Here is a 23037-nt window from a genome sequence, read left to right on the forward strand (position 1 = left end):
CTAGAAAATCTATATATTTCCTTTTATCACGAGGATGAACTAAATTTGAAGAGACTTTCTGGTCTCTGAATCCATGGAAACAACTCAGGAGGAAGAAAGACTATGCAGTTTTATACTCTAGATTAGGAAATTCAGGACAGCAGATTCTACTGACCCCTCCAGAGAGGGTCTCAGGGCGGTTACTTTAATACCAGGGTCAACACTATGTTAACGACGAGTCTCCTCCAGTTTCAAAAGCTATTGCATGTACACACCTCTTCCCCACTGACAAATCACCAATCCACGTATAATTGTTCATTTCGCACACTTTTTTCTACAAGGTCTCTGTACCTTCCTACTGCCACCAGGCCACAAGGAGTTCTCGGATTTTTTTTTTTTTAACTAAGGATCAAATGGAAGACCCCTCAAGAACCATCCACCAGCTGAAGCCCACCAGGGAGAAGCCAACCTCTCCAGATGCTAATGCCACCCTGTTGCTGTTTCCAATCACATATGCTAATGAAAGCGGCAGACCAAAGAAAGGCAACACTAAGCATGGCTTATGTATTCACTTTTCTTTTACATGAAAGGCAGGAAGCTCTGCCAGGTCTCACCAGCACACCAGGCTACGTGGACCTGCGAAGGCACAGTTTACTGGGAAGCAAAGCTTTTGAAATAATTCCAGTTTAACACGACCACGGTTTTCAAAGGGCTGCACTGCTTCCGCTGGGCGCACTGCTCTTTACCATTCAAGGATGAACGGAGACTTCATGCATGTGAACAACAGTTCCCTGGGTTAAAATAGGGAAAAAAAACAGGGCTAAGAGCACATGTCAGCTCAGAAATAAGCTAGGCCAATTCTGCACGTGGAAAGACTTTTCATTTCTGCCCCTCTAGATAAAGCAAGCCTACGAAATTTACCATGAATCTAACACCTTCAGCTAAGAATGAATGAAAGGAGGAAGGAAAGAAGGAAACCTCTGAAGCAGCTGAACCTCAGCGTTGACGTTTACGGTCTGACTTTAGGGCTAAAGTCTTTTCATCCAGTTACTCTGGCTTGCTTGTTCCAGGACACCATTCCCTGCCCAACCCACGGTCCACCTCCATCAACTCAGAATTTCCTGGGTTTGCGGTGACACCAAATGTCACAGCAGAGGGGTTACACCGTGTGGAGGCCGCTTTCAAAGCCTGGTTGCCACCAAACCCCACAAACACCGCTGGCGGCAAGTGCACAGCCCAGAGCCCCGCTCTCCCAGCGGGATCGCAGGGCCCCGGCGCCCTGGGCGCTCCATTTCCTCCCTAGGGCGCCCGGCCGCCCAGAGCGGCTCACGCGGTCCCCACGGCCCACCCCCTCGGCCCCTGGAGCCCGCCGAGAACACACACAGCAGAGGGACCACCCCGCGGAACGCGGGCGTGGGGCTGGGACAGGCGGGCGCCGGGGGCCGCGCGGGAGGGCCGGCCGAGTCGGGCGCGGGGGCCGGGAGGGGACGGTCGCGGGGTGTGGGTGGGTGGCCGGCCTCGCCCGGGGCGCAGGGGCGCGGGGGCCCTCCGCCTGCATCGCCGGGGAGGTCCGTTCCGTCGGGCGCGGGGCTGGCGGCGCCCCCGTCCCCAGAGGTACCGGGCCGAGACCCAGAACTGCCCCCTCCCCGCGGCGCGGCGACAAGGGGGAGGGGGCATTGCAGCGGCTGGTATCAAAGGGCTGAAAAGAAACTTGGACTCCTGTCTCCCCAGGTACGTGACACGTCGCAAAGGCGGCCGCCTCTCGCCCTCCCCCCCCACCCGCTTTTGTGCTTCCCAACATCCCCACCCCCAAAACGTCCCACCGCAGGGGACCGGGCTCCCGGCGGCCGGACGAAACTCAACTTAAATTACGTGGAACAGAGAGCCGGGGCGGGGGGTGACAAGAGGCGTCGGCGGCCCCAGTCCCGGGGGCTGCGCCGGGTCGCCCTCTCCCGAACCAGGCGAGCGCAGAGGGGCCGGGGGCGCCCCCAGCCTCGGGGACACAGCCGGGAGGCCCGGGCCGGGTGGCCGGAGCGGAGGTCCGGGCGGAGAAGGGCAGGAGGGACCAGGAACCCCCCTCGGTGCCCCGCGGCGCGTCCGAGCGATGGGGGCTCGGTGGCGCGGCCGGGGCGCGTGGGCGCCGGGGGTTCCGGGGCCGGGCCGCGGGCTGGCGCCCCACTCACCTTCCTGCCGGCGCCGCCGCCCGCGCCCGCGGCCAGCGCGGAGCCGCCCCCCGAGTACATGTAGTAGGCGATGCCCAGCACCCACAGGAAGGCGAAGCAGAGCAGCATCCGCGAGCGCCGCCGCATCCTCCCGACTCGGCCGCCGGCCGCGGCCGCTGCTCGCGAGTCTGCCTGGGGCCGCGGCGGGCGCGGGCCGGGGAGGAGCGGAGGAAGGGGAAGGGCGCGGCGGCTCCTCCTCCGGCGCGGCTGGCGGCGAGGGCGGTGCGCGCCCGGCGCCCGAGCTCCGCCCCGGCCGGGAGCGCCGCGCCGCGCCCGAGCAGGAAGCGGCGGCCGCGGAGGTGGCGAGGGGGGTCAGGGAGCAAAGGGCGACCAATCGGCGGCGGCTGCGGGGGCCCGGCGCGGGCGGAGGAGGGGATTACCGCGTCTCCACGGCGGCGGCGCGCCGGCCCCGCGGGGAGGGCCACCCCCGTGAGTGACAGGTGGCCGCCTGGCGCCCGCGGGGCGCGCGCACAAGTGCGCACACACACGGGCGCCCGCACCAGGGACCCCCGGTCGCCGCTGCCGCGCGCTGTCCGGCCGGGAGCGCCACTTCCGCGGTCCTCGGTCTTTGGGACCACCCCAGCCCCCTGGCAGGCTCGCTCTTGTTGGCCCACCGACCTGAGCTTTTTGGTGCAAATCCCCCTCCGGGACCCGACTTGGCTGCTGCTCGCTGCAGTTTTCTTACTAATCTTGCAGCAAAACATCCCTGTTCCCCAGGTGTCCATTTTATTTATTTATTTAGGCAGAGGTGGCGTTCTGGAGGTAGAAACCGAGAGGTGATTTTTCAAGGGAGCATGTTTCCGGGGATGAACGGAGTGCTGAATAGCAGGGTTTTCTTTTTTGTTTTTAAGTAAACACGAAATGAGGAAGAAGGAAGGCAATATATACTTTTAAATTTTTTTCTTTTTGACTGGTTGCTGTATTAAAAGAAGAAAGAAGAGGCAGCACACGAAACAGCTTTAAAGATGCAAGAAGACAGATCTGTCTTGTAACAGAATCTGTGTAACCTTGACGATGCCCTTGTAACAGCAAAGTTTCCAGTGTTCCTAGGAAGGAAAGAAATGTTACTTAGCGCTTGATATTTTAAAAGGGATTCCAGAAGCTGACCAGTCCAGAGGATAAAGGCAGCTGCCTGCATCTGAATCTCTACTCACATCCTCAATAAAACACAAACACAAACAAACAAGCCTTCAGCTCTACTAGGAGAGCGAATGCCATGAACTGAACTTCAAATTACTTCTTAAGGAGAAGAAAGAAAATACCTCAAATTCCAACAGAGCTCCCTCCACCGTTGCCAAGGACTTAAGTGAAACCCAGGCTTAAATCCTTCTATGAAGAGAAAGTCCAACACCAAGAACTAAATACTGAATACAGGTTGGGTACTTGATTGGAAAAGCCAAGAGGTTTGAAAGAGAATGGGACAGGAGGTGGCAGCCTTGAAGAAGCCTTGCTTCTGGGAAAAGTCAGATAAATAGAGAAAGGACAATACCCTTTGGAGGTCTTGTGGTGAAGGAAAAGAAGGAAGTAAAAAAAGAGAATTATAGATCCGCAGAAATAGAAGACAACCAATCCCTCCCTCAGTGTGGTTATCTATTAAAAACTGCACTTCAGTATACAGTGAGAAGAGGACATTCTTGAACTATGAACCCTGTGTCAAAATGTCTAGTAGCACTAAAACATCAAAATAGCTGCATATAAATCTACTGCAAAAAGAAAAAAAAATACATTTCTTATGATGAGAAGATGAATAATAACATTTCAGCTGATGAAAATCCCCCCATCAATAAAACGACAAAGCAGAGGAAAATTGTAAGACCTTATGTCAAACTCTCAAGCTGAACAAAGTATCATATATTTGGAAACACACACACCCACACACACACACACACACAGAGCTAGAATCAGAAATTCAAAACCTAAGACTATATTAGGCAAAAATTAGGAAGAAATACAGCAGGAGTTGATAAGATTCAGGATAGAAATTGAAAATAAAGACAAAACTATCCCAGAACAAAGAAGAATTACAAGACGCCCAAGGGAGAATATATCAAATACAAATATGTAAAAGGACACAAGAATGGCAAGAAAATATTCAAGAAATTGAAAATAAGATAAAGAAGTGAGTAAAAAGCTTTCAGAGATAAGTGGTTGAAATGAAAGCCAGGAAAGAAGAACCAAAATACATGTCACTGGAGTCTCTAAAGTAGAAACACCAAACAGTGAAGCAAAATTAATATTAACACCGTCATCCCAGATGTAACATACAGCATGAAGACGATAGTTACCACTGCTGTATGGTACTTTTGAAGGTCGTTAACAGAGTGCGTCCTAAGAGTTCTCATCACCGGGAAAATAACATTTTTTCTTTCTTTCCTTTTTTTGTATCTAAATGAGATGATGAATATTAACTAAACATTGTGATACTCATCTCACAATATATGTTAGTCAAGTCATTATGCTGTGCACAGTGCTATATGTCAATCATATCTCAATAAAACTAGGGGGGAAACTAATCCCAGAAAATAATCCAGAAATAAGAGAAAATTTAAATTATATATTGAAAGTACCTTCCATGTACCTTGGAAAACTGAGTGGAATAATCAACTCCAAAACATATTTTAGTAAAACTATTAGATTTTAAAGGCAAAAAGATCAAATTCCTTATAGAAATAAAAATATTTAGGCTGGCAACATACAGAGCAACGCAACAGTGTAGCGGTATTTACAAGACACTAAGGAAAGAAAGTACCAGCCAAGGATTTTTGTGTCCAGCCTTTAAGGATCAAGGCTATAGACAAACAGACGAGAACTGAGTACAAAAATTTAGAGAGCATCCTATGCCTTTCCTGGAGAATGAGCTTCCCCCAAACAAGAGATAACTGAGGAAACCGCCAAATGACGGATGGGAAGACTAGCATATACACATACTTGCTAATCAAATAGAACGGGTGCAACTGAAAAAAACTGAAGGAGAAGGGAGAGAGAAAAGGGGAAACATAATCATGTAACTGACTGTTAAATAGGTAATAGTTGCTAATCAAATGACACCATATAAAATGGACAGACCAGATGTTAAAGGGTTAAAAAAAAAGAAAAGAATTAATATAAAAATATAAAAACGTAACCGCGAAACATAAATATTCCAAAATATTGGAAACCCTGTTCCAAAACCCTAAAAGAAAAAAATTTTTAAATAGCAAAGAATACACACCAAATGGTGAAAGAAACACAGTAAGTATACCATAATACACGCAGTAATTATAACAGAAAATAACAGGACAGAGTGGAGACCAAACCATATCAGTATATGAATTTACAAATGCACTTAATTTGCCTGTTAAAAGATTTTCAAATTTGGTCATAAAGGAAAATCCAACTCTAAAAGAGCAGAAGCTGTGATCCTGGTATCATACAAAGTAGAACAGGCTAAAGAGCATCTGAGGTGAAGAAGGACGATTTATGGCCAAAGCTTCAACTCCTGTGCATGGCAGCGGGTTTGAAGGCACTGTAGTTTGTAAATCTGAAGTCAGAAGAAAGGCTAGATGTGACATGGGGAGGCGTAAGGACAAAGAAACTGCAAGAATAAAGTAGACCTCATGACAGCAACTAAAATCCATGAGGGCAAACTGGAACCTACCTCCAACATCAATAATGCAAAAAACAAAACAAAACAAACTCCACAATGAGATCTCTCCAGTAGTATGGCTATTCTTTTTTAAAAAGCAAAAACAAAAATGAAAAACCAGAATATAACAAATATGGAAAAGAATGTGGGCCTCGGTCCCCTGCCCGCACCCACTGGAGCCTGTTCACGTTGACTGACCAGAGTCTGCAAATTTAACACTCTGAGCCCGTCTGGACGGCCCCGACCCCCAGCTTTCTGTCCTTTGAAAACACTAAGAATAATGTCCCTGCATCAATTTTTACTAGAGCCAATCACCTGTCATGCCTGGAACAGGGATCGTACCCATTGCCCTTAGCCCCAATAACCACGAAGTCCACATCTATAAGAAGAACGGGAGCCAGTGGGTGAAAGCTCATGAACTCAAGGAGCACAACGGACACACCACAGGCATCGACTGCGCTCCCAAGAGTGACCGCATCGTCACTTGCAGGGCTGACTGCAATGCCTACATCTGGGGTCAGAAGGATGGTGTCTGGAAGCCAACCCTGGTGATTCTGAGAATTAACCGTGCAGCCACTTTCGTCAAGTGGTCCCCGCTAGAGAACAAATTTGCTGTGGGCAGCGGAGCACGACTGTTTGTTACTTCAAGTCTGAAAATGACTGGTGGGTAAGCAAGCACATTAAAAAACCCATTCGCTCCACGGTCCTCAGCTTGGATTGGCATCCCAACAATGTCTTGCTGGCAGCAGGATCCTGTGATGTCAAATGCAGAGTGTTTTCTGCCTACATTAAAGAAGTGGATGAGAAGCCAGCCAGTATGCCCTGGGGCAGCAAGATGACTTTTGGTCATCTGATGTCAGAGTTTGGTGGCAGTGGCACTGGCGGCTGGGTGTGCGGGGTCAGCTTCTCCGCCAGCGGGAGCCGCCTGGCCTGGGTCAGCCACGACAGCACCGGGTCCGTTGCTGATGCCTCAAAAAACGTGCAGGTCTCAACTCTGAAGACAGAGTTCCTGCTCCTCCTGAGTGTGTCCTTCATCTCGGAGAACAGCGTCCTGGCTGCTGGCCATGACTGCTGCCCCATGCTCTTTAACTACAATGACCGCGGCTGCTTGACCTTTGTCTCCAAGCTAGACATCCCGAAACAGAGCATCCAGCCCAACGTGTCGGCCATGGAGCGCTTGCGCAACATGGCCAAGCGGGCCACGACCGAGGACCGCAACACGGCCCTGGAGACGCTGCACCAGAACAGCATCACTCAAGTGTCTATTTATGAGGTGGACGAGCAAGATTGTCGCAAATTTTGCACTACTGGCATCGATGGAGCCATGACCATTTGGGATTTCAAGACCTTAGAGTCTTCTATCCAGGGCCTTCGGATAATGTGCAGCTGAGCGAGCCTCCCAGATCCAGCATGAGGACGGACAGGCTGCGCCGGGCAGCTGCGCCATTCGCATGATGGAGAGGAGAGCCAGCCAGCCGCCGGGAAACACTGAAGACACATATGGCGCAAACCTTGTTCTGTGTTTTGTTTGAGAATAATTGGTGAAAGTATCGGTTTTTTAAAAGCAGCAGTGATTTGGGTTTTATTTTTTGTTTTTTTCTTTTGCTATTTCATTCCATTCGTGACCAAAGCTTCTCTTTAAGTAGTTTATTATGGAAAATTGTCACACTAACTTAAAGGAAGGGGTGGGGGAGGTATGTAAATTGTCTGCTAAAGAATTAAATAAAAATACTGAATGTGAAAAAAAAAGAAGAAAAGGATGTGGAGCAATTGGAACCCTTGTGTGTTGCTGGTGGGAAGGCAAAATGGTACAGCTGCTGTGGAAAACATTTTGGCTGTCCCTTAAAAACTTAAACCTAGAATTACCATATGATTCAGCAATTCCATTTCTGGGTACATACCTAAGAGAAGCAAGAGCAAGGACTGGAACATGTGCTCCCATGTTCATGGCACCGTTATTCACAAGAGCCAAAACATGAAAGCAACCTGGTGTCCATCAACAAATGAATGGATGAGTGAAATGTGACGTACAATGGAATATTATTCAGCTTTAAAAAGAAAGGAAATTCAAAAAAAAAAAAATGGTTCTTATGCACCTAGGGGCAGGACAGGAATACAGACGCAGACGTAGAGAATGGACTTGAGGACAAGGGGAGGGGGAAGGGTAAGCTGGGACGAAGTGAGAGAGTGGCATGGACATATATACACTACCAAATGTAAAATAGATGGCTAGTGGGAAGCAGCCGCATAGCACAGGGAGATCAGCTCGGTGCTTTGTGTCCACCTAGAGGGGTGGGATAGGGAGGGTGGGAGGGAGATGCAAGAGGGAGGTGATATGAGGATATATGTATACATATAGCTGATTCACTTTGCTATACAGCAGAAACTAACACAACATTGTAAAGCAATTATACTCCAATAAAGATGTTAAAAAAAAAAGTAATGCATGCCATTAGAAGAGCTCAATGGCCACACACCCCTTTAGAAGACAAGTTGCCTTTGTTCAAATGCTCTGATTTTTTATTAACAGCTTCATTGAGATGTAATTGATTCATTTTAAGTGTAAGGTTCAGTGATTTTTATTACGTTAACAGGATTGTGCAAACATCACCAAAATCTGTTTTTAAGCATTTCTAACATTCCAAAAAAGAAACCTTGTACCCATTTATAGTGACTCCCTCTTCCCGCGCCTAGCCCTACATAATGAGAGACCTACTTTCTGTCTTTACAGGTTTTATGATCAATTCTTCATGAATAATTTGTGACTGGAATTATGTTTTCAGTTAAATACAAGTTTGGATTCTGTTGTTCAAAGTTTTATAATTAAATAATTTTTAATGTCTAAAAAAAAAAAGAAAAAAAAGGAAATTCTGATGTAAGTTATAACATGATACTGAGTGAAATAAGCCAGGCACAAAAGGACAAAAACTATGAGCCCACTTACATGAAGTACCTAGAGGAGTCAAATTCACAGAGACAGAAAGTAGAAGGGTGGTTGCCAGGGGCGGGGAGGGAGGAAGGGGGAGTGATTGTTTAATTGGTACCGAGTTCCAGTTTGGGGAGATGACAAAGTTCTGGAGATAGACTCTGGTGCAGAACTATGTGAGTATGCTTAATGTCCCTGAAATGTACACTTAAAAACGATTCAGGGACTTCCCTGGTGGCGCAGTGGTTAAGAATCTGCCTGCTAATGCAGGGGACACGGGTTCGAGCCCTGGTCCGGGAAGATCCCACACGCCACGGAGCAACTAAGCCTGTGTGCCACAACTACTGAGCCTGCGCTCTAGAGCCCGTGAGCCGCAACTACTGAGCCCAACGTGCCACAACTACTGAAGCCCACGTGCCTAGAGCCCATGCTCTGCAATAAGAGAAGCCACCACAATGAGAAGCCCATGCACTGCAACGAAGAGTAGCCCCGGCTCGCTGCAACTAGAGAAAGCCCACACGCAGCAACAAAGACCAAGGCAGCCAAAAATAAATTAATTAATTAATTTTAAAAAAATGATTCAAATGGTAAATTTTATGTTATGTATATTTTACCACAATAAAACGACATGACAAATTGGAAGAAATTGTTTCCACACCTATCATAGATAAAGGGGTAAGGTAATATCACTAATATATAAAGAAGTTAAACATTGAGATGGGCAAAACACATAAACAGACAATTCACAGTAAAGATATTATGAGTTCATAAATATGTGAAAAGAGGTTAAACTTTACTCAGAAAAGAGTTGCAAATTAAAACTACAGAGATACTGGTTATCCCCCCAACAAACTGGCAAAAATTTGAAAGCTTGACCAGATACTGTATTGGCAGGGGTATAAAAAAGACTAAGGAAGACTTTTGTGAACAGATATGGAGTGATTTCCAGGATATATTATTAAATATGAAATGAAATATTAAATGCAAAGTGCAATAGCTTATATATTGCATGCTACTTTTTGTGTAAGAAAGAAGGGAAAATAAGAAAACATACAAATATCTGTTTATCTGGGCAACACACACACCAATGATAAACCAGAAAACAATGAAATGAGTTACCTGTAAGGAGTGGTAGGAAGAGCCGGAAGGGACAGGAGGACTGGCACCTGTCACCTTTCTTCTAGGCTTGACTTCTGGAAACATGTTAATGTCCTACATATTCAAAAGTAAAGTAAACACAACAAAACTATGGGGGGAACGCTAAAAATTGAATCCAAACAGAAATGCCTGAACCCAACTATATTGCAAATGTATAACATAACTAGATTGAAAGGGGATAAAGGGATTAATAGGAATAACTTTTAAGTAAAGTACTTGGGCTATATACCCTCAGCCTAGAGAACAAAAGAACTACAAACAATTTTTGAACTCTTCTTTATGGCTTTTTTCATAGTGTTATGGTTGTCTCAAACTATTTTATGCATACCGTGCAATTGAGCAAATCAGAAAATGCCTTGTTTCAGAGATCTAGGGTTTTCATCATGGAAGAAGGGAGATACAGTATGGAATGAGAGAAGGCAAGGAAGATTCCTTTGGAGTAGATTTGGAATCAGAACAGTATGAACTCATTGTTTCATATATATATATACATATACACACATATCTATGCTCATCTATGTGTCCACATGTAAACAAATATTTCTACATATACCATATGCACGTATGTACATATTTCCTAGATCTGCCCCCTGAAAGAGCCCAGAGCAACGATACACTGGTAGCAATGAGCACACCAGGCAAGCAGATCTTGGTTGCTAAATACCAATCTCCACTATAAGAAGGTTTCCTTGGAGCAGCGTTTGATCCATGACTGGAGCCTAGAAGGTAATAGAGAAGCCTAGAACATCTTGTAATAGAAAGTAAAGAAGAGTTTAAAAAAGGTAGAGGGGCTTCCCTGGTGGTGCAGTGGTTAAGAATCTGCCTGCCAATGCAGGGGACACAGGTTCGATCCCTGGTCTGGGAAGATCCCACATGCCGCAGAGCAACTAAGCCCGTGTATCACAACTACTGAGCCTGCGCTCTAGGGCCCGCGAGCCACAACTACCAAAGCCCGCGAGCCTAGAGCCCATGCTCCACAACAAGAGAAGCCACTGCAATGAGAAGCCCGCGCGCCACAATGAAGAGTAGCCCCCGCTCGCCGCAACTAGAGAAAGCCTGCGCGCAGCCAAAAAGAAAGGGGGGGGCTGGTTAAAAGGTCACAGGAACCAGCTTGAAGGGCACCCATTGGCTAAATCTAGGACATATATGTGTCACAATAAATATTGAATAAAATAGAAATCTATGAGTACATGCTGATAATTAATAGATAAATAAATGGAGATGGGAGGGTTCTTTCTTTCAGTAGATTGCCAACTGATAAAGGTGAAGGGAAGGTGAAGATGAAAATCACTGTTTTGCAACCATCATAGTGATGATTGGAGAAGACTCATCAATAGATTCTGAAGTGTGTGTGTGTGTGTGTGAGACAGGGGTTGCAGGGGAGGAACAGGGGAGTTTGATGAGAGGGAGGATATTTACAAGGTCTGCAAATGTCTTTCATCAGAATACTTATCAGTTACAGAGGGAAACCAGTAACTGTACAGTGGAGAGACTGGGCAGCATCCTGGCCAGGTGATCAAACGACTCACTCATGAGGGTCAGGTGGACATCCTGTGTCTGCAGAGATACCCTGAGAAGGACACGACACACCATTTTGGTATTCTGGCCAAGGATACATAACTTGAATCTCATAGCGAATAAATACAGAAAAAAAACCCAAAATTGACGAACAGTCTGTAAAATCATTGGCTCGTGTTCTTTAGAAATGTCACTATGATGCAAGACAAGGAAAGGGTAAGGAGCTGGTCCAGACTAGTGGACCTAAGGAGACGGGATAACTACATGAGTACGTGATCCCCTACAAGTGGCTGAAAACGTGACGAAGATAATTTACAAAAGTGGATGAGAGATGCAGAATAGGTGATAGCATAGCTCAATGCTATAGCACATGCCAGCTTACGTAGAGGGTTACATATTCTGGTTGTGATAGCTGTAACAGGATTACATAGGAGACTCTTGTTCTTAGGAAATAGGAACTGAAGTATCAAAGGTTAAAGTGACATGATAAACGCAAGCCACCCTCAGGAAAAATATAGACAGAGGATAATAAAACAGCTATGGCAAAATTTTTAAAGGCGATAAGTCTGGGCAAAGAACGTATAGGAATCGTTTTGGCAAATTTCCTGCAAGTCTGATTTATTATCTTTAAAAAGTGATTTAACTGACAGTGTGGTTGAGCCTGATGATTCATTGCATTTTACAAATGAGGAAAGATGCAGAACCCTGAAATCATTTGGGTAAAGCTACCCAACTCAGGCCTCTAAACTTCACTGCGTCTTGGTTCCCTAGGCAGCTCGCACACATAGAACTCTCCTTTCCGTTTCTTTTACCTGTTTACCTTCCTGACACACCTCCATACAAACCTACTTGTGCACAGGTCCTGTGTTTTTCTCGGTGATGGGTCGAATGCAAACTCTCCTTAAGTGCTGCCTTGTCCTTTGCTCAGCCTGGGCGGCTCTGTGGCTGTCATTCTTCCGGGTCATCTTTTTCTGCTGGAAGCCCTCAGGCATTTTTCTTGAGTGTATGATACAGCAGGAACAGTGCCTACTCAGAGCAACACATCAGTGAGGCAGAGGTACTTCTGCAGCCGTTCATCGTCCCAGTTGCTATCGGTAGAGATGTCAGGAGCCCTGTACAATTTGCTGGTATATTGTGTCTTTACGCAACAAGAACCTTTTTTGTAATCTGATTGTTCAATTTTCCTTTTTCTAAAATATTTTAATAGGAGGAAAATAAGGAGAGAAATTAGGAGAGAAAAGAAAAACAAAATTATAACAGCTTAAATAGGACTAAAATATTATACACTGAAATTGGATAATCAGAACTCTTTCCCCCGCAAAATTTGAAGTGTGTTTATACAGAGGCTATTGTAAAAAGAAGATACTAAAGAGTGCTGCCTGGGTCCTACCATGAGCTGGCTTTAATGCGAGGGGACACTTTGAAGTACAACAGTCCCATCCACGGCGAGTCGAGGACTGCTGTCCCTCCCATACCCAGAGGATACATACACTGACCTTCTGCTATAATCTTCCCAGAAATTTCCTGACTTGAATTGAGACTGAGAAATAATTCATCAATGTCATTTAGGTTAAAGAATTCAATTGCCCTGAAAATGTAAACATTAACGACGTGCTTACTACAAGCCAGGTGTTGTTCCAAGTGCTGTTTGTGTATTACTTTCCGTGATTATTATTAATCTTCACAACAGCCTGATGAAGTAAACACTATTATTATTCCAGTTTTATCGTGCAGCCCAGCGCTGTTGTGTTACCTGCCCAAGCCAGCTCAGCGAGCAAGAGAGTCTTTGGGGAAATTGAGGACCTTTTGGGTTTGGGTCTGGGCGCTGGTTACCGGATGTGCTGAGTTTGTGAAAAAGTCCAATGGACCGGACACCTATGACAGATGCACTTCCTATATGCAAGTTAGGCTTCAGTAACATAATCAGAAAGGATGAGGAATCACTGCCTCCCTTTCAGTCTCTGTAAAGCGTCAGTGAAACTCAGCCCCGCTCATCAGCCTCCGTCTGGAACCCCTGCAGCACCGCCGCCCCCATCACCACTTCCCGTCCTCACCAGCCATCACAACCCACCCTCTGGGAACAGAGCATCCCGGAAGCGTCCACACAGCCTCCTCGTCCCATGTTAGGGGAACATCAAGCCATGGGGAGGCTACACGCCTCATCCCTGCTCTCCATTCTGGATCGTTCTGCCGGGGGTCACCCCAGCCTCTCCTGGTCCAGACTGGAGCTGGGGAGTCAGCACAATGGCCCCTTTCGTTCCAGATGGCTCTTTCCCCACTGAGTGCCTGGGACAAGGAGAGCATCGCCACGAGAGCCCTGTGGTCAGCCCAGCGTGTTCTTCTCGCCCGCCTCCCACCCATGTGAATCCTCTCACCCAGGGCTCCCAGAAAACCCGTCCCGGGGGCGGCGGTGCCACCAGCGCTCCCCGAAGTGTCACCTCTGCCGGTGCGGGCGCAGGGCGGGCTGCCCGTGGCTAGAGTGAGCCCGAGAGCTGCCGAGGAAGCGCCGCGGGCCTCGCCCTGTCCACACCCCACAGAGATGATGAGTTGCTGTACACTCTTGTATTGCACATCCGGGGCGGGGGCTTGGGGGAGAACCTTCTGATGGCCAGCAGCTACGCTCCCCTAAGCTCAGAAGCGCTCTTCCCCCTCCTCCCCTCCGGCCCACGGTTGCTGCCCTCCTTTGCGATGGGCTTCTTCCCGGCAGGGCTCTCGGTTCCTGGGGCACCTGAACCCCTGGCACACTGGCCCTAGCGGTCCCCTGCATAGACCTGGGGTCTGGGTGAATAGACCTCCAACTCGACTGGACACCTACTTCATCTTTTATAAAGTGCTTTCCCAGGCACATCTCACTGAATCCTCATGAGGTATTACTCTGCTCATCTTGGAGGACCAACTGAGAATTCAGAGAATTCAGGTAAGTTTTCCAAATCGTCCATGCAACTACGACCTAGCAGGGCCAAGTGCAGACCCAGGTCGTTCCCTCTAAGCTCGCAGCAACACCCCCTCCCCGCTTCAACTGCAGAGTCCCAAGACTGGAACATGTGCATGGTGTGCTGGGAAAGTCTCTCATTTATTTATAGTTTATACACCACTCACATCCGAAGGTAATTGGAATCATCTTACAAAACCCACAAACACATACATGTAAGATGTAGAGAGAAGTGTTGTGTGGGCAGACTGTGTCATGGGGGTTTTCCATCCCCCCCCTCCCCCCGCCAGATTTCTAATCCTGGAGAGCTTTGTAAAAATAAGATGTCCTGAGATTCCCACCCCACACCTACCAAATCAGAATTGGCAAGAGGGGAGCTGGCTCGTTTACAGTGTTTAAATTCTGCAAGGCAAGTAGGTAAAGGACCCTTGTAACAGATGGAAGACAGAGCGAGGTCATACACTTACAGCTGTAGGGCTCAGAGCCTGCAACAGCCGCGTGGGGTCCAGGCAGCCCTCAGTGGCCCAAAACAACACTTCTCCTGCTCGTACTTGAGGATGGACATGGCCTGTTCTGGAAACAACCCATCCTTTGGGCTTGACTAACCCTTTCTCATCCCAGAACCAGAGACTGCAATGAACTATAGGTCTTTCCCACCCCTGTGAAATCTGGTGAATTTGTAGGGAACAGTGAGTAGAATTCAATTTTGGAAAACAAAGTCATTGTGTAATCAAAAGGCAAACATCTCCAATTGAAGAATAAATGAAGGGATATTAGATTATATTTTGAAATGGTTATTACTTTTTAGCTCTGATAATGCCGTTGTAGTTATGTAGACAAATGTTCTAATTCTTAGCAGATGCAGGCTGAAGTACTTAAGGGGTGAAGTGTCATGATGTCTGCACCTTTCTTTCTTTTTTTTAAATAAATTTATTTATGCAACTTACTTTCAAATGACCCAGCAAAGACGTATTTATAGACAGAGTTATAAATATATAGAGAAAACAAATATGGAAACATGTTCATTGTTGAATCCAGGTGGAGAGCATAATGGGGTTACTATCCTATTCTTTCAATGCCGTTTATTTTAAAATGTTCAAACTGAAAAATCGGGAGAAAAAAAAAATAAAGAAAAAATAAGGGAAATCTGAAGAATAATTGCAGTGAAAATAATCACAATTTTTCCTAAAAAAAACAAAAAACAAAAAAACTCAGACGCTGTAGCCAGACAGAAACATCCGGCTGTCAGTCAATCAGTTACTCAACACTTGTTTATCACAGGTCTGTGCTGGGTTTAGAACTTCTCTAAAGAGTGAAAGGGAACCAAAAATGTACACCATGGGGTTCCTGTTCTCGAGCTGCTAAGGATTAAGCTCAGCTCCACAGAATTTTTTTGCTCTGGATCTAATTCCTGGAGAGAAGAAGGCCGGAGAGAGAGGCCTAACGAGCCTGCAGGCTGGTGGTGGGGACGCAGCCACAGCTGGTCCTGCTCCGAGGACCAGGCAGCGAGCAGGGCAGGTGGCCGTGAGGCAGTGTCTGGGAATCAGCTCACCCCCGGCCCCGCCAGGCCAGCTACAGGATCAGGTGAACAGGCCTAGGGGTCATTTCTGGGGGTATTTTTGCTTAAAAAGGTACAGGAAGGGAGAACATTTCTCCCCCATGAAGATAATTCCTGAACATTTCATTGAGTAATGGGGGGTAAAGGGTTCAAAGTATAAACTCCCACTGAGCTGAGTCACCCATTCTGCAAAGACTTTTTTGACTATGCACTTTTTGCCAAGCTCTATTCTAGGTTACTGGGAACATGGATGAAGAACACAGAGAAAAATCTCTGCCTTCAGAAAAATCTCATACCTTCTAGTGTAGTGTGTACAAGGCAGAGGAAATGGGTTTCAATTCATCACCAAACAGAAAGGGCAGCCCCCCAGGGCCCTCTGCTCCAGACTGGGCTGTGGGGTGGCGAGGTGGAGGTGGGTCCCGGAGATCAGCCCGAGAGGCCTGAAGAGGGCGCTGCTGAGGCTGCAGATGAGAACGGAGAGGCTCCAGGCGTCCAGGGTGAACCTCCAGACTCCCACACTCCCACACCTCAGCAGGCCCTGCTGACTCCAGGACGGGTAGAGACAAGCAGAAAGAGCACTGAAGTATCTCTGACGTGCAGCTGTAAGCAGGCAGCTCTGCTTAGAATGATTTATGAGAGGTTTTTTGTTTTTTTTGTTTTTTAAAATAAATCTATTTATTTATTTATTTATTTTTGGCTGCGTTGGGTCTTTGTTGCGGCGCGCAGGCTTTCTCTAGTTGCGGCGAGTGGGGGCTACTCTTCGTTGCGGTGCGCGGGCTTCTCGTTGTGGTGGCTTCTCTTGTTGTGGAGCATGGGCTCTAGGCGCGCGGGCTTCAGTAGTTGTGGCACGTGGGTTCAGTAGTTGTGGCTCACGGGCTCTAGAGCGCAGGCTCAGTAGTTGCAGCACACGGGCTCCGTTGCTCCACGGTATGTGGGATCCTCCCGGACCAGGGCTTGAACCCGTGTTCCCTGCACTGGCAGGTGGATTCTTAACCACTGAGCCACCAGGGAAGTCCCGAAGAGGTTTTGTTTTTATTTTTGAACATAGTCGACTTTGAATAAATGAACTTTGTTCCTGAGGAATTTCTAATCAAGGTATTGCTCTATAAAACAGCCTTTACCCTTGAGGAACTTATTGCCTTGTTTGAAAGACAGAGCGCAGACACAAGGAATAGCTAGGAAGGCAATAAATAAAGTGGGTGTGGACGATTAAGAGGTCAACAGAAAATTTTAAATGCAATGTATGTGACAGAGAGCAAGCCAGGTTTCTATCAAAGCCTCTTTTGGGTTTCCAAACGAGAAAAGGTTTGCTGTCCTTAATCGGCCGCTGCATTGATCTGGCTTTAAATCAGAAGCCGCCCTCAATTGAGGTTATGAGAATTCAGAAAAAGGACAGGTGAGTGTGGAAGGGAGTGCCCGGGAAGGGTCGTGAAGGAGAGTTTGAGTTGGGCTTTGAAGGATGAGTATAATTTAGCCCAAAGTGTGAGCATTCTGGGAGGAGGAGTGCAGGATGGGGGACGTAAAAAGTGGGACAGGTGACAGGCAGAGAGGCGGCGGCAATGGAGGTGTGGGGACAGCTGCACTCCGGGTGGCCCCTGGATGGAGGGCCTCCTCAGGTGGAGGCTGGCCGCAGGCCTGTGGTCTGAACTTAATCCAATGGGCATGGGGGGCAAAGTGACAGACTAAAAGCAGCTCAGGGTTTTCAGAAAGATTAATAGATGACTTCAGGATGCACTGCGGTTACGCGCCTGTCAGGGTCGGCTGCGGTGTGTCTGACCTTGGGTGGGCTCCCAGGCAGGAGTGTCAAGGGCAGGCAGTGGAGAAGCGGGGGCTGGTCCCCACGGGGGAGGGTGTTTCTGCAGGGCGGGAAGACAGTGGTGGGCGGCCTGAGTGAGGAGCTCTGCTTACTTGTTCAACCAGTATTATGAGGTGCATGCCCGGCGCCGGGCGCTGTCCCGGGAACTTGGGTAACATCAGAGCACCAGGCGGCCCGGGTTCCCTCTGGGGTTTACGTTCCAGCACAGCCGTGAGATGAGCCATGACACTGACCGGGAGACGACACGGAACGAGTCAGGCACCTAGTGGACGCTGCGCTGGAAGGTAGAAGTGGGGTGGACGGAAGGGCAAGCAGAGTGCGGGAGGGCACGGGGGGCGGTCAGGCTGCAGCGTGAAGGGGTGACTCGGCGGGCCTCGCCGCGCCCAGACTGGAGGGAGGTGAGAGAATTAGCCAACAAGCCCCGGGGAGGGCCTTCCAGGCAGGAAGCTGGAAGCTCCCCACGGGAGCTTGTCTGGCCTGCGGGGTGAACAGGGGAGGCCGGTGTTTCTGGAACAAAACGGGAGTGAAGGGGAGGAGGTCAGAGCCGGATCAAAGGTCGCAGCGAGTTGAGCACGTGGCACCCCACGGGCTGCCATAGGGACTTGGCTTCTACTCTGCGTGAAACGAAAACCTCGGGGAATTTGGGGGCAGAGGAGACATGATGGACGCTGGCTGCCGTGTTGAGGTCTGATGGCGGGGCGCACGCAGGGCAGGAGGTGGCTCAGACCAGGGTGGGGAGAGCAGAGGAGGTGAAAAGGGTCTGCTTCTGTGTGTTTTGAGGGTGGAACCAACAAGATTTCCTGCAGGTGGAAAGTGGGGTCTGGGAGAGAGAAAGAAGCTAAGGTTGACCTTGAGGACTTTGCCCCGAGCTGCCCTCAGCAGAGCGGGAAGGCGGGAGGTAGGGCCGGTTCTTGGGAAACGACCAGGGGCTGCTTGCTGGATGTGTTGAGGGCAAGGCGTTGCAGAGACTCCCCTGAGACGTCACGGAGCCGTGGACGTGAGTGTCTGCAGCTTGGGAGGGAGGCGAGGGCTGAGATGGACGTGTGAGTCCCGGGCACGGAGGGACGGCTGAGGACACCAAGGACGCTGTGAGGCTGGAGACAGGTGGCCGAGGTCCGAGCTCTGGGCTCCAACACAGTAAAATACAGCTGAAAGTCTAACATCAAATAAAGAGAGAGAGAAGGAGGAGGGGAAGTGAGGGAGAGGATTTAATGAACTCTTTGGAGCTTTGCAGTAAGGAAGAACAAGGAAGCGGGGTGATGGGAGAGTTAGGAATCCGGACACTCATGCTGTGTTTGGTGAGGGGCATTTGTAAGGGCAGCTGGCGGGACGCCCTCTCGGTGGGAATGTCAGTCAAGGTCAACCGTGTTGTGCTCAGCTGAGGAGGGCATTGTACCGCTGAGGCCACCGGCGGGGTCTGTAGGGTGAGAGAAAATGGAAGCCACACAGAGTAGCCGGCCAGCACCTCACCTGGGCAGGGAGGTAAAGGTGTGAGATGGGGCAGAGGAGCCTGGCAAGGTGATGGCTCCCAGGTACGTTGGAGGGGCAGCGACTCCTTGAAGGGCCAGGGGTCGGCCTCCTGAGGAATGATGTGAGCAAGCCCCAGGCAAGGAAGACGGAGGTCTATACTGTTGAGTGCACTGGGGCCACCATCCAAGCTACACAGACGAGGGGATTAAACAGCTATTATCTCCCAGTTCTGGAGGCTGGAAGTCCAAGATCCAGGTGGCTGCAGGGCTGGTTTCTCCTGAGGCCTCTCTCCTTGGTGTGTAGATGGCCATCTTGTCCCTGTGTCTTCACATGATCCTCCTGTGATCTTTCCTCTGTGCTTGCCTGTGTCCTAATCTCCTCTTCTTATAAGGATACCAGTCAGATTGCATTAGGGCCACCCTGATGGCCTCATTTTAACATAATTACGTCTTTAAAGGCCCTGTCTCCAAAGAGAGTCACATCCTGAGGAACCAATTCAATACATGAATTTTGGGGTAACATAATTTAGCCCATAACACATAGACATCAGATTAGATCCGATTTCCTCCTGAGAAGGCAAAGCTAGAGTCGGAGGAAGCTGCAGTTAAGATGGGGGCAGATGCCGTCAGCTACATCTTCCCACCAAATTAAAAGTGAGGTCGACAGCAGCAATGGTTACGGGGACAAGACACAGAAATCCCCCAGCATAAGTAGACAAGGGCAAAGACAGGCAATGGGGCCAGGCTGCAAAGGCGCTGGCTCTCAGGGTGGAGATCTCCACAAGCCCCGCATCCCACCACCTCTCAGAGCCTCCCGCGTCTGCTTCACGCTTCTCTAAAGTAAAGTAGCTGCTCCCTCTACCTCAGGGCTGATGGGCCAGCAATGGCCCTCCCAGGCCCAGTCCTGCCACCTAGCAGATTTTAGGGGTGATCTCTGAGGCTCAATTCCAGATCCCTAGGAACTGAAAATCCGATTGGCTGGATTGAGTAAAATGCAGCCCCCTCCCCAAACAGTTAAGCGCATGGAATACAAGTATGGCTGAAGGGTCCATCCTGGGATGCCCTCGGTGAGGGCCAGTGTGGGCGGGACTCTAAGGCGCCTGCCAGTGAGGGTAGGGGTGGGGGCGGGCGGGGAGAAGGAGTCAGAGCTGGGCACTGGCAGGGAACCCGGAAGAGCCCCTGTGCAGAGCAGATGGGAGCCGGTGAGGGATGAGGGCAGCAAAGATGGCTCTGAATGGTATGGGAGGGTGAGGTCCAGAAACGCACAAAAAGGAAAGTGAAGTTTCCGCTGGCAAGATGATTTAGGCAGGTGATGACATTCTATGGAACGTGAGTGCATCAGCCTGAGGCAGAACAGCAGGGAAATGGACGGGGCCTCAGACACTTTCAAGGGGTTGATACGGGTAAGTTGCTCTGGAATTGCTCCTTTCCTGTGTTTAGAATATGTCGGGCAACTTCAGGCCACTTAGTTCTTTCTCTGTGGAATAAAAGAAAAAAAATGCCACAGAGAATGCGTTTATCAAATATTGACAGATTGGCCCTAAAGCAGAAATCAATCCACTGCAGAGTGAAATGAATCTGCCCAAAGAAGGGGAATATTCGGAAATATTCAAACGGTTAAAAATGATGAACTTTGTTGTTGCTGATTGAACTTTAACAAATAAGACGAGTTCTGCTTCCTTTCTCTGCCTCTAACCCGTGAAAGGCAGAGTCACCCGTGACAAATCTTTTCTCACTGGGCCTCGTCTTACTCCCTGCAGATGATGGTGAATCACGCTCCCTTGGAGTCTTAAGTTTACTCGTCTCTAAAACGGATATCACACTACCTGTCCTGCCTGCCTTGCCAGGCTACCTGAGACTCACCTGGGCTCACCTGAGAGCATGTAGAAGGATCTGGCAAAGAGCAGAGCTCATCCGTCCCTCAGCCCCTCTGCCCCTGAGAGTGGGTAGATGGCATTCCCTGGTGACTTGCGCTACAACCGTTGCTGTCAGAGGTGGTGGCCGGCTGCGGGCGGGAGACTCGCTGCTGTGCCATCAGATGAACCCCAAAGGGGGCTTCATACGGGTGTCACTGCCCTGCAGGCTGGGTGGCTGCCTGCCCAGACCTGCAGGGGACTCGTCCTGTCACGCGTATTTCAGCAGCAACTGTAAATGATGCTGACGGGCATGCGTCAGCTGCTGAATGCCCAGCGAGACAGTTTTATAAACGATTTGTGAGACCCCGCCTCCTGTGCCCCTCCTCCACTCACACGCTGGTGCACGTAGATCTGTGCTCAGGGTCTTCTAGTTTATTGCTTTGTTGTCTGGACCTTGGCGCCAGAGTCAAAACACCATATTCACAGAAAGGTGGCCCAATTCACTCTCATCGAGGGTTAAAACTTTAAATCTTGTCTCATTTCATAAATAAAATAAATTTTATTACTCTCCCTTTCTATCGACTCAACTTAGTTTTCACTCCTTTGTCCCAGCGCCCCAAGGTACAGTGTGCTAGATCTGCAATCCCAGGAAGAAAGCCACGTGACCTACCCCCTTGTGAATATCACTGGGGCAACCACTCCCAATTCAGCTCAAGCTGCCAGAAAGCCTCCTGGCTCAGGTGCAATGCTCCGGCTGTGAGGCCAGTTAGAAGCGGCTAAGGCTATTGTTCACGGACCTGGGAAGTCTGGAGATGGTGGTTTACTGTACTTTTGTCATTCTCAGCTGCGCGAAAGCGCTCAAACACCCTCCCGCATTTTGATTTTTGGTCAGGCAGTGAACCCCACCTTTGCAACCCAGAGGCCCCACCTCCTTCCTGCTGGCTGGCATGGGTTCTGCCAGTCAGCTGTGCTCTGCTGCAGACTCGATTGGATGGTGGGTGACCAGCTGTCCTGGTTTCCCTGGCACTGATGGTATGTGAGACTTTCAGTGCTGGAATCGGCAAAGTCCCTGGCAACCCTGGCTGATCTGATCCCTAACTGAGGCCTCCTGTGTGTGGAGTGGACGGGGGCTGGGCACCCACTTTGCTGGCCTGGGCGGAGGTGGCCTGGGTTGACGGTTATAGCAGCTCCCTTCACACCAGTACCTCAGAGGAGTGAGTGCCGGGACTTGTTGTCTCGAAATGCACCACAGACCCAATTTCCCAGCGTTTTCTGGGCGTCTGAATATTCTCTAAGATTTCATCTCCTTCGAGAGCTGGAGGGAGCTCTGACCAGACAGAGAGGCTTCAGGTTTAGTTCATCAGAGGCTCAGGGGTGGCACTGGAGACTGTTTCTATTTCTCCAACTAGCTGTCCAGCTTAGGGGGCTCCCCTGTGGTTGTTGGATGGCTCACATGTGCAAGAAGACGGCAGACTTTTCTCATTGGTGTCCAGTGGGAGAAGCAGTGCTTCTGCCCCAGAATCCCAAGCAAGACTCTAGAAATTTACCCTGATTAGACCCACATAGAGCACACTTCCCACCCCAAGACGATGATATGGCCAGGGGAATGGAAGCTGCTGATTGGCTTAAGGAGAGTCAAACCTTTCCCAAAGCACGCGGACTGTGTTGGCAAGAGGCAGATGCCAGAATTAAATCGGTTTTCTGTGAGGAAATGGAAATGTGAGGGAAATGGGGGCAGGGGAGGCGACAAGAAGTGCCTTTGCTGCCCATGAAACCTGAAATTCAGCTCAGAGGTGGCCTCTGGCATAAGCCTTGCTGCAGACCCAACCACGGGGCTTTCTTTTATTTTTTTATTGAAGTATAGTTGATTTACAATGTTGTGTTAATTTCTGCTGTACAGTAAAGTGATTCAGTTATACATATATATATGTATTCTTTTTCATATTCTTTTCCATTATGGTTTATCACAGGATATTGA

At 48.9% G+C, this 23037-nt stretch overlaps 2 protein-coding genes across 2 annotated transcripts in view; one reads left to right on the top strand and one right to left on the bottom strand.

The window, feature by feature from the left end:
• GALNT2 (polypeptide N-acetylgalactosaminyltransferase 2) overlaps nucleotides 1-2403 on the bottom strand; it is a 179351-nt gene extending 176948 nt beyond the window's left edge. The window contains exon 1 of the mRNA XM_061182748.1: nucleotides 2163-2403. Within this exon, the coding sequence (XP_061038731.1) occupies nucleotides 2163-2288 (126 nt within the window). The 5' untranslated portion in view covers nucleotides 2289-2403. The remainder of the gene's footprint in view (nucleotides 1-2162) is intronic.
• Nucleotides 2404-6067: 3664 nt separating this feature from the next.
• Nucleotides 6068-7401, top strand: LOC133096903 (actin-related protein 2/3 complex subunit 1A-like). Its single transcript, XM_061198772.1, is given in 2 exon segments — nucleotides 6068-6456; nucleotides 6459-7401. Coding segments are annotated over 2 exon segments (1068 nt in total). The 5' UTR covers nucleotides 6068-6146; the 3' UTR covers nucleotides 7217-7401.
• Nucleotides 7402-23037: the final 15636 nt, after the last annotated feature.

The sequence above is a fragment of the Eubalaena glacialis genome, chromosome 1 (assembly GCF_028564815.1).
Source record: "Eubalaena glacialis isolate mEubGla1 chromosome 1, mEubGla1.1.hap2.+ XY, whole genome shotgun sequence".
Classification (NCBI taxonomy): domain Eukaryota; kingdom Metazoa; phylum Chordata; class Mammalia; order Artiodactyla; family Balaenidae; genus Eubalaena; species Eubalaena glacialis.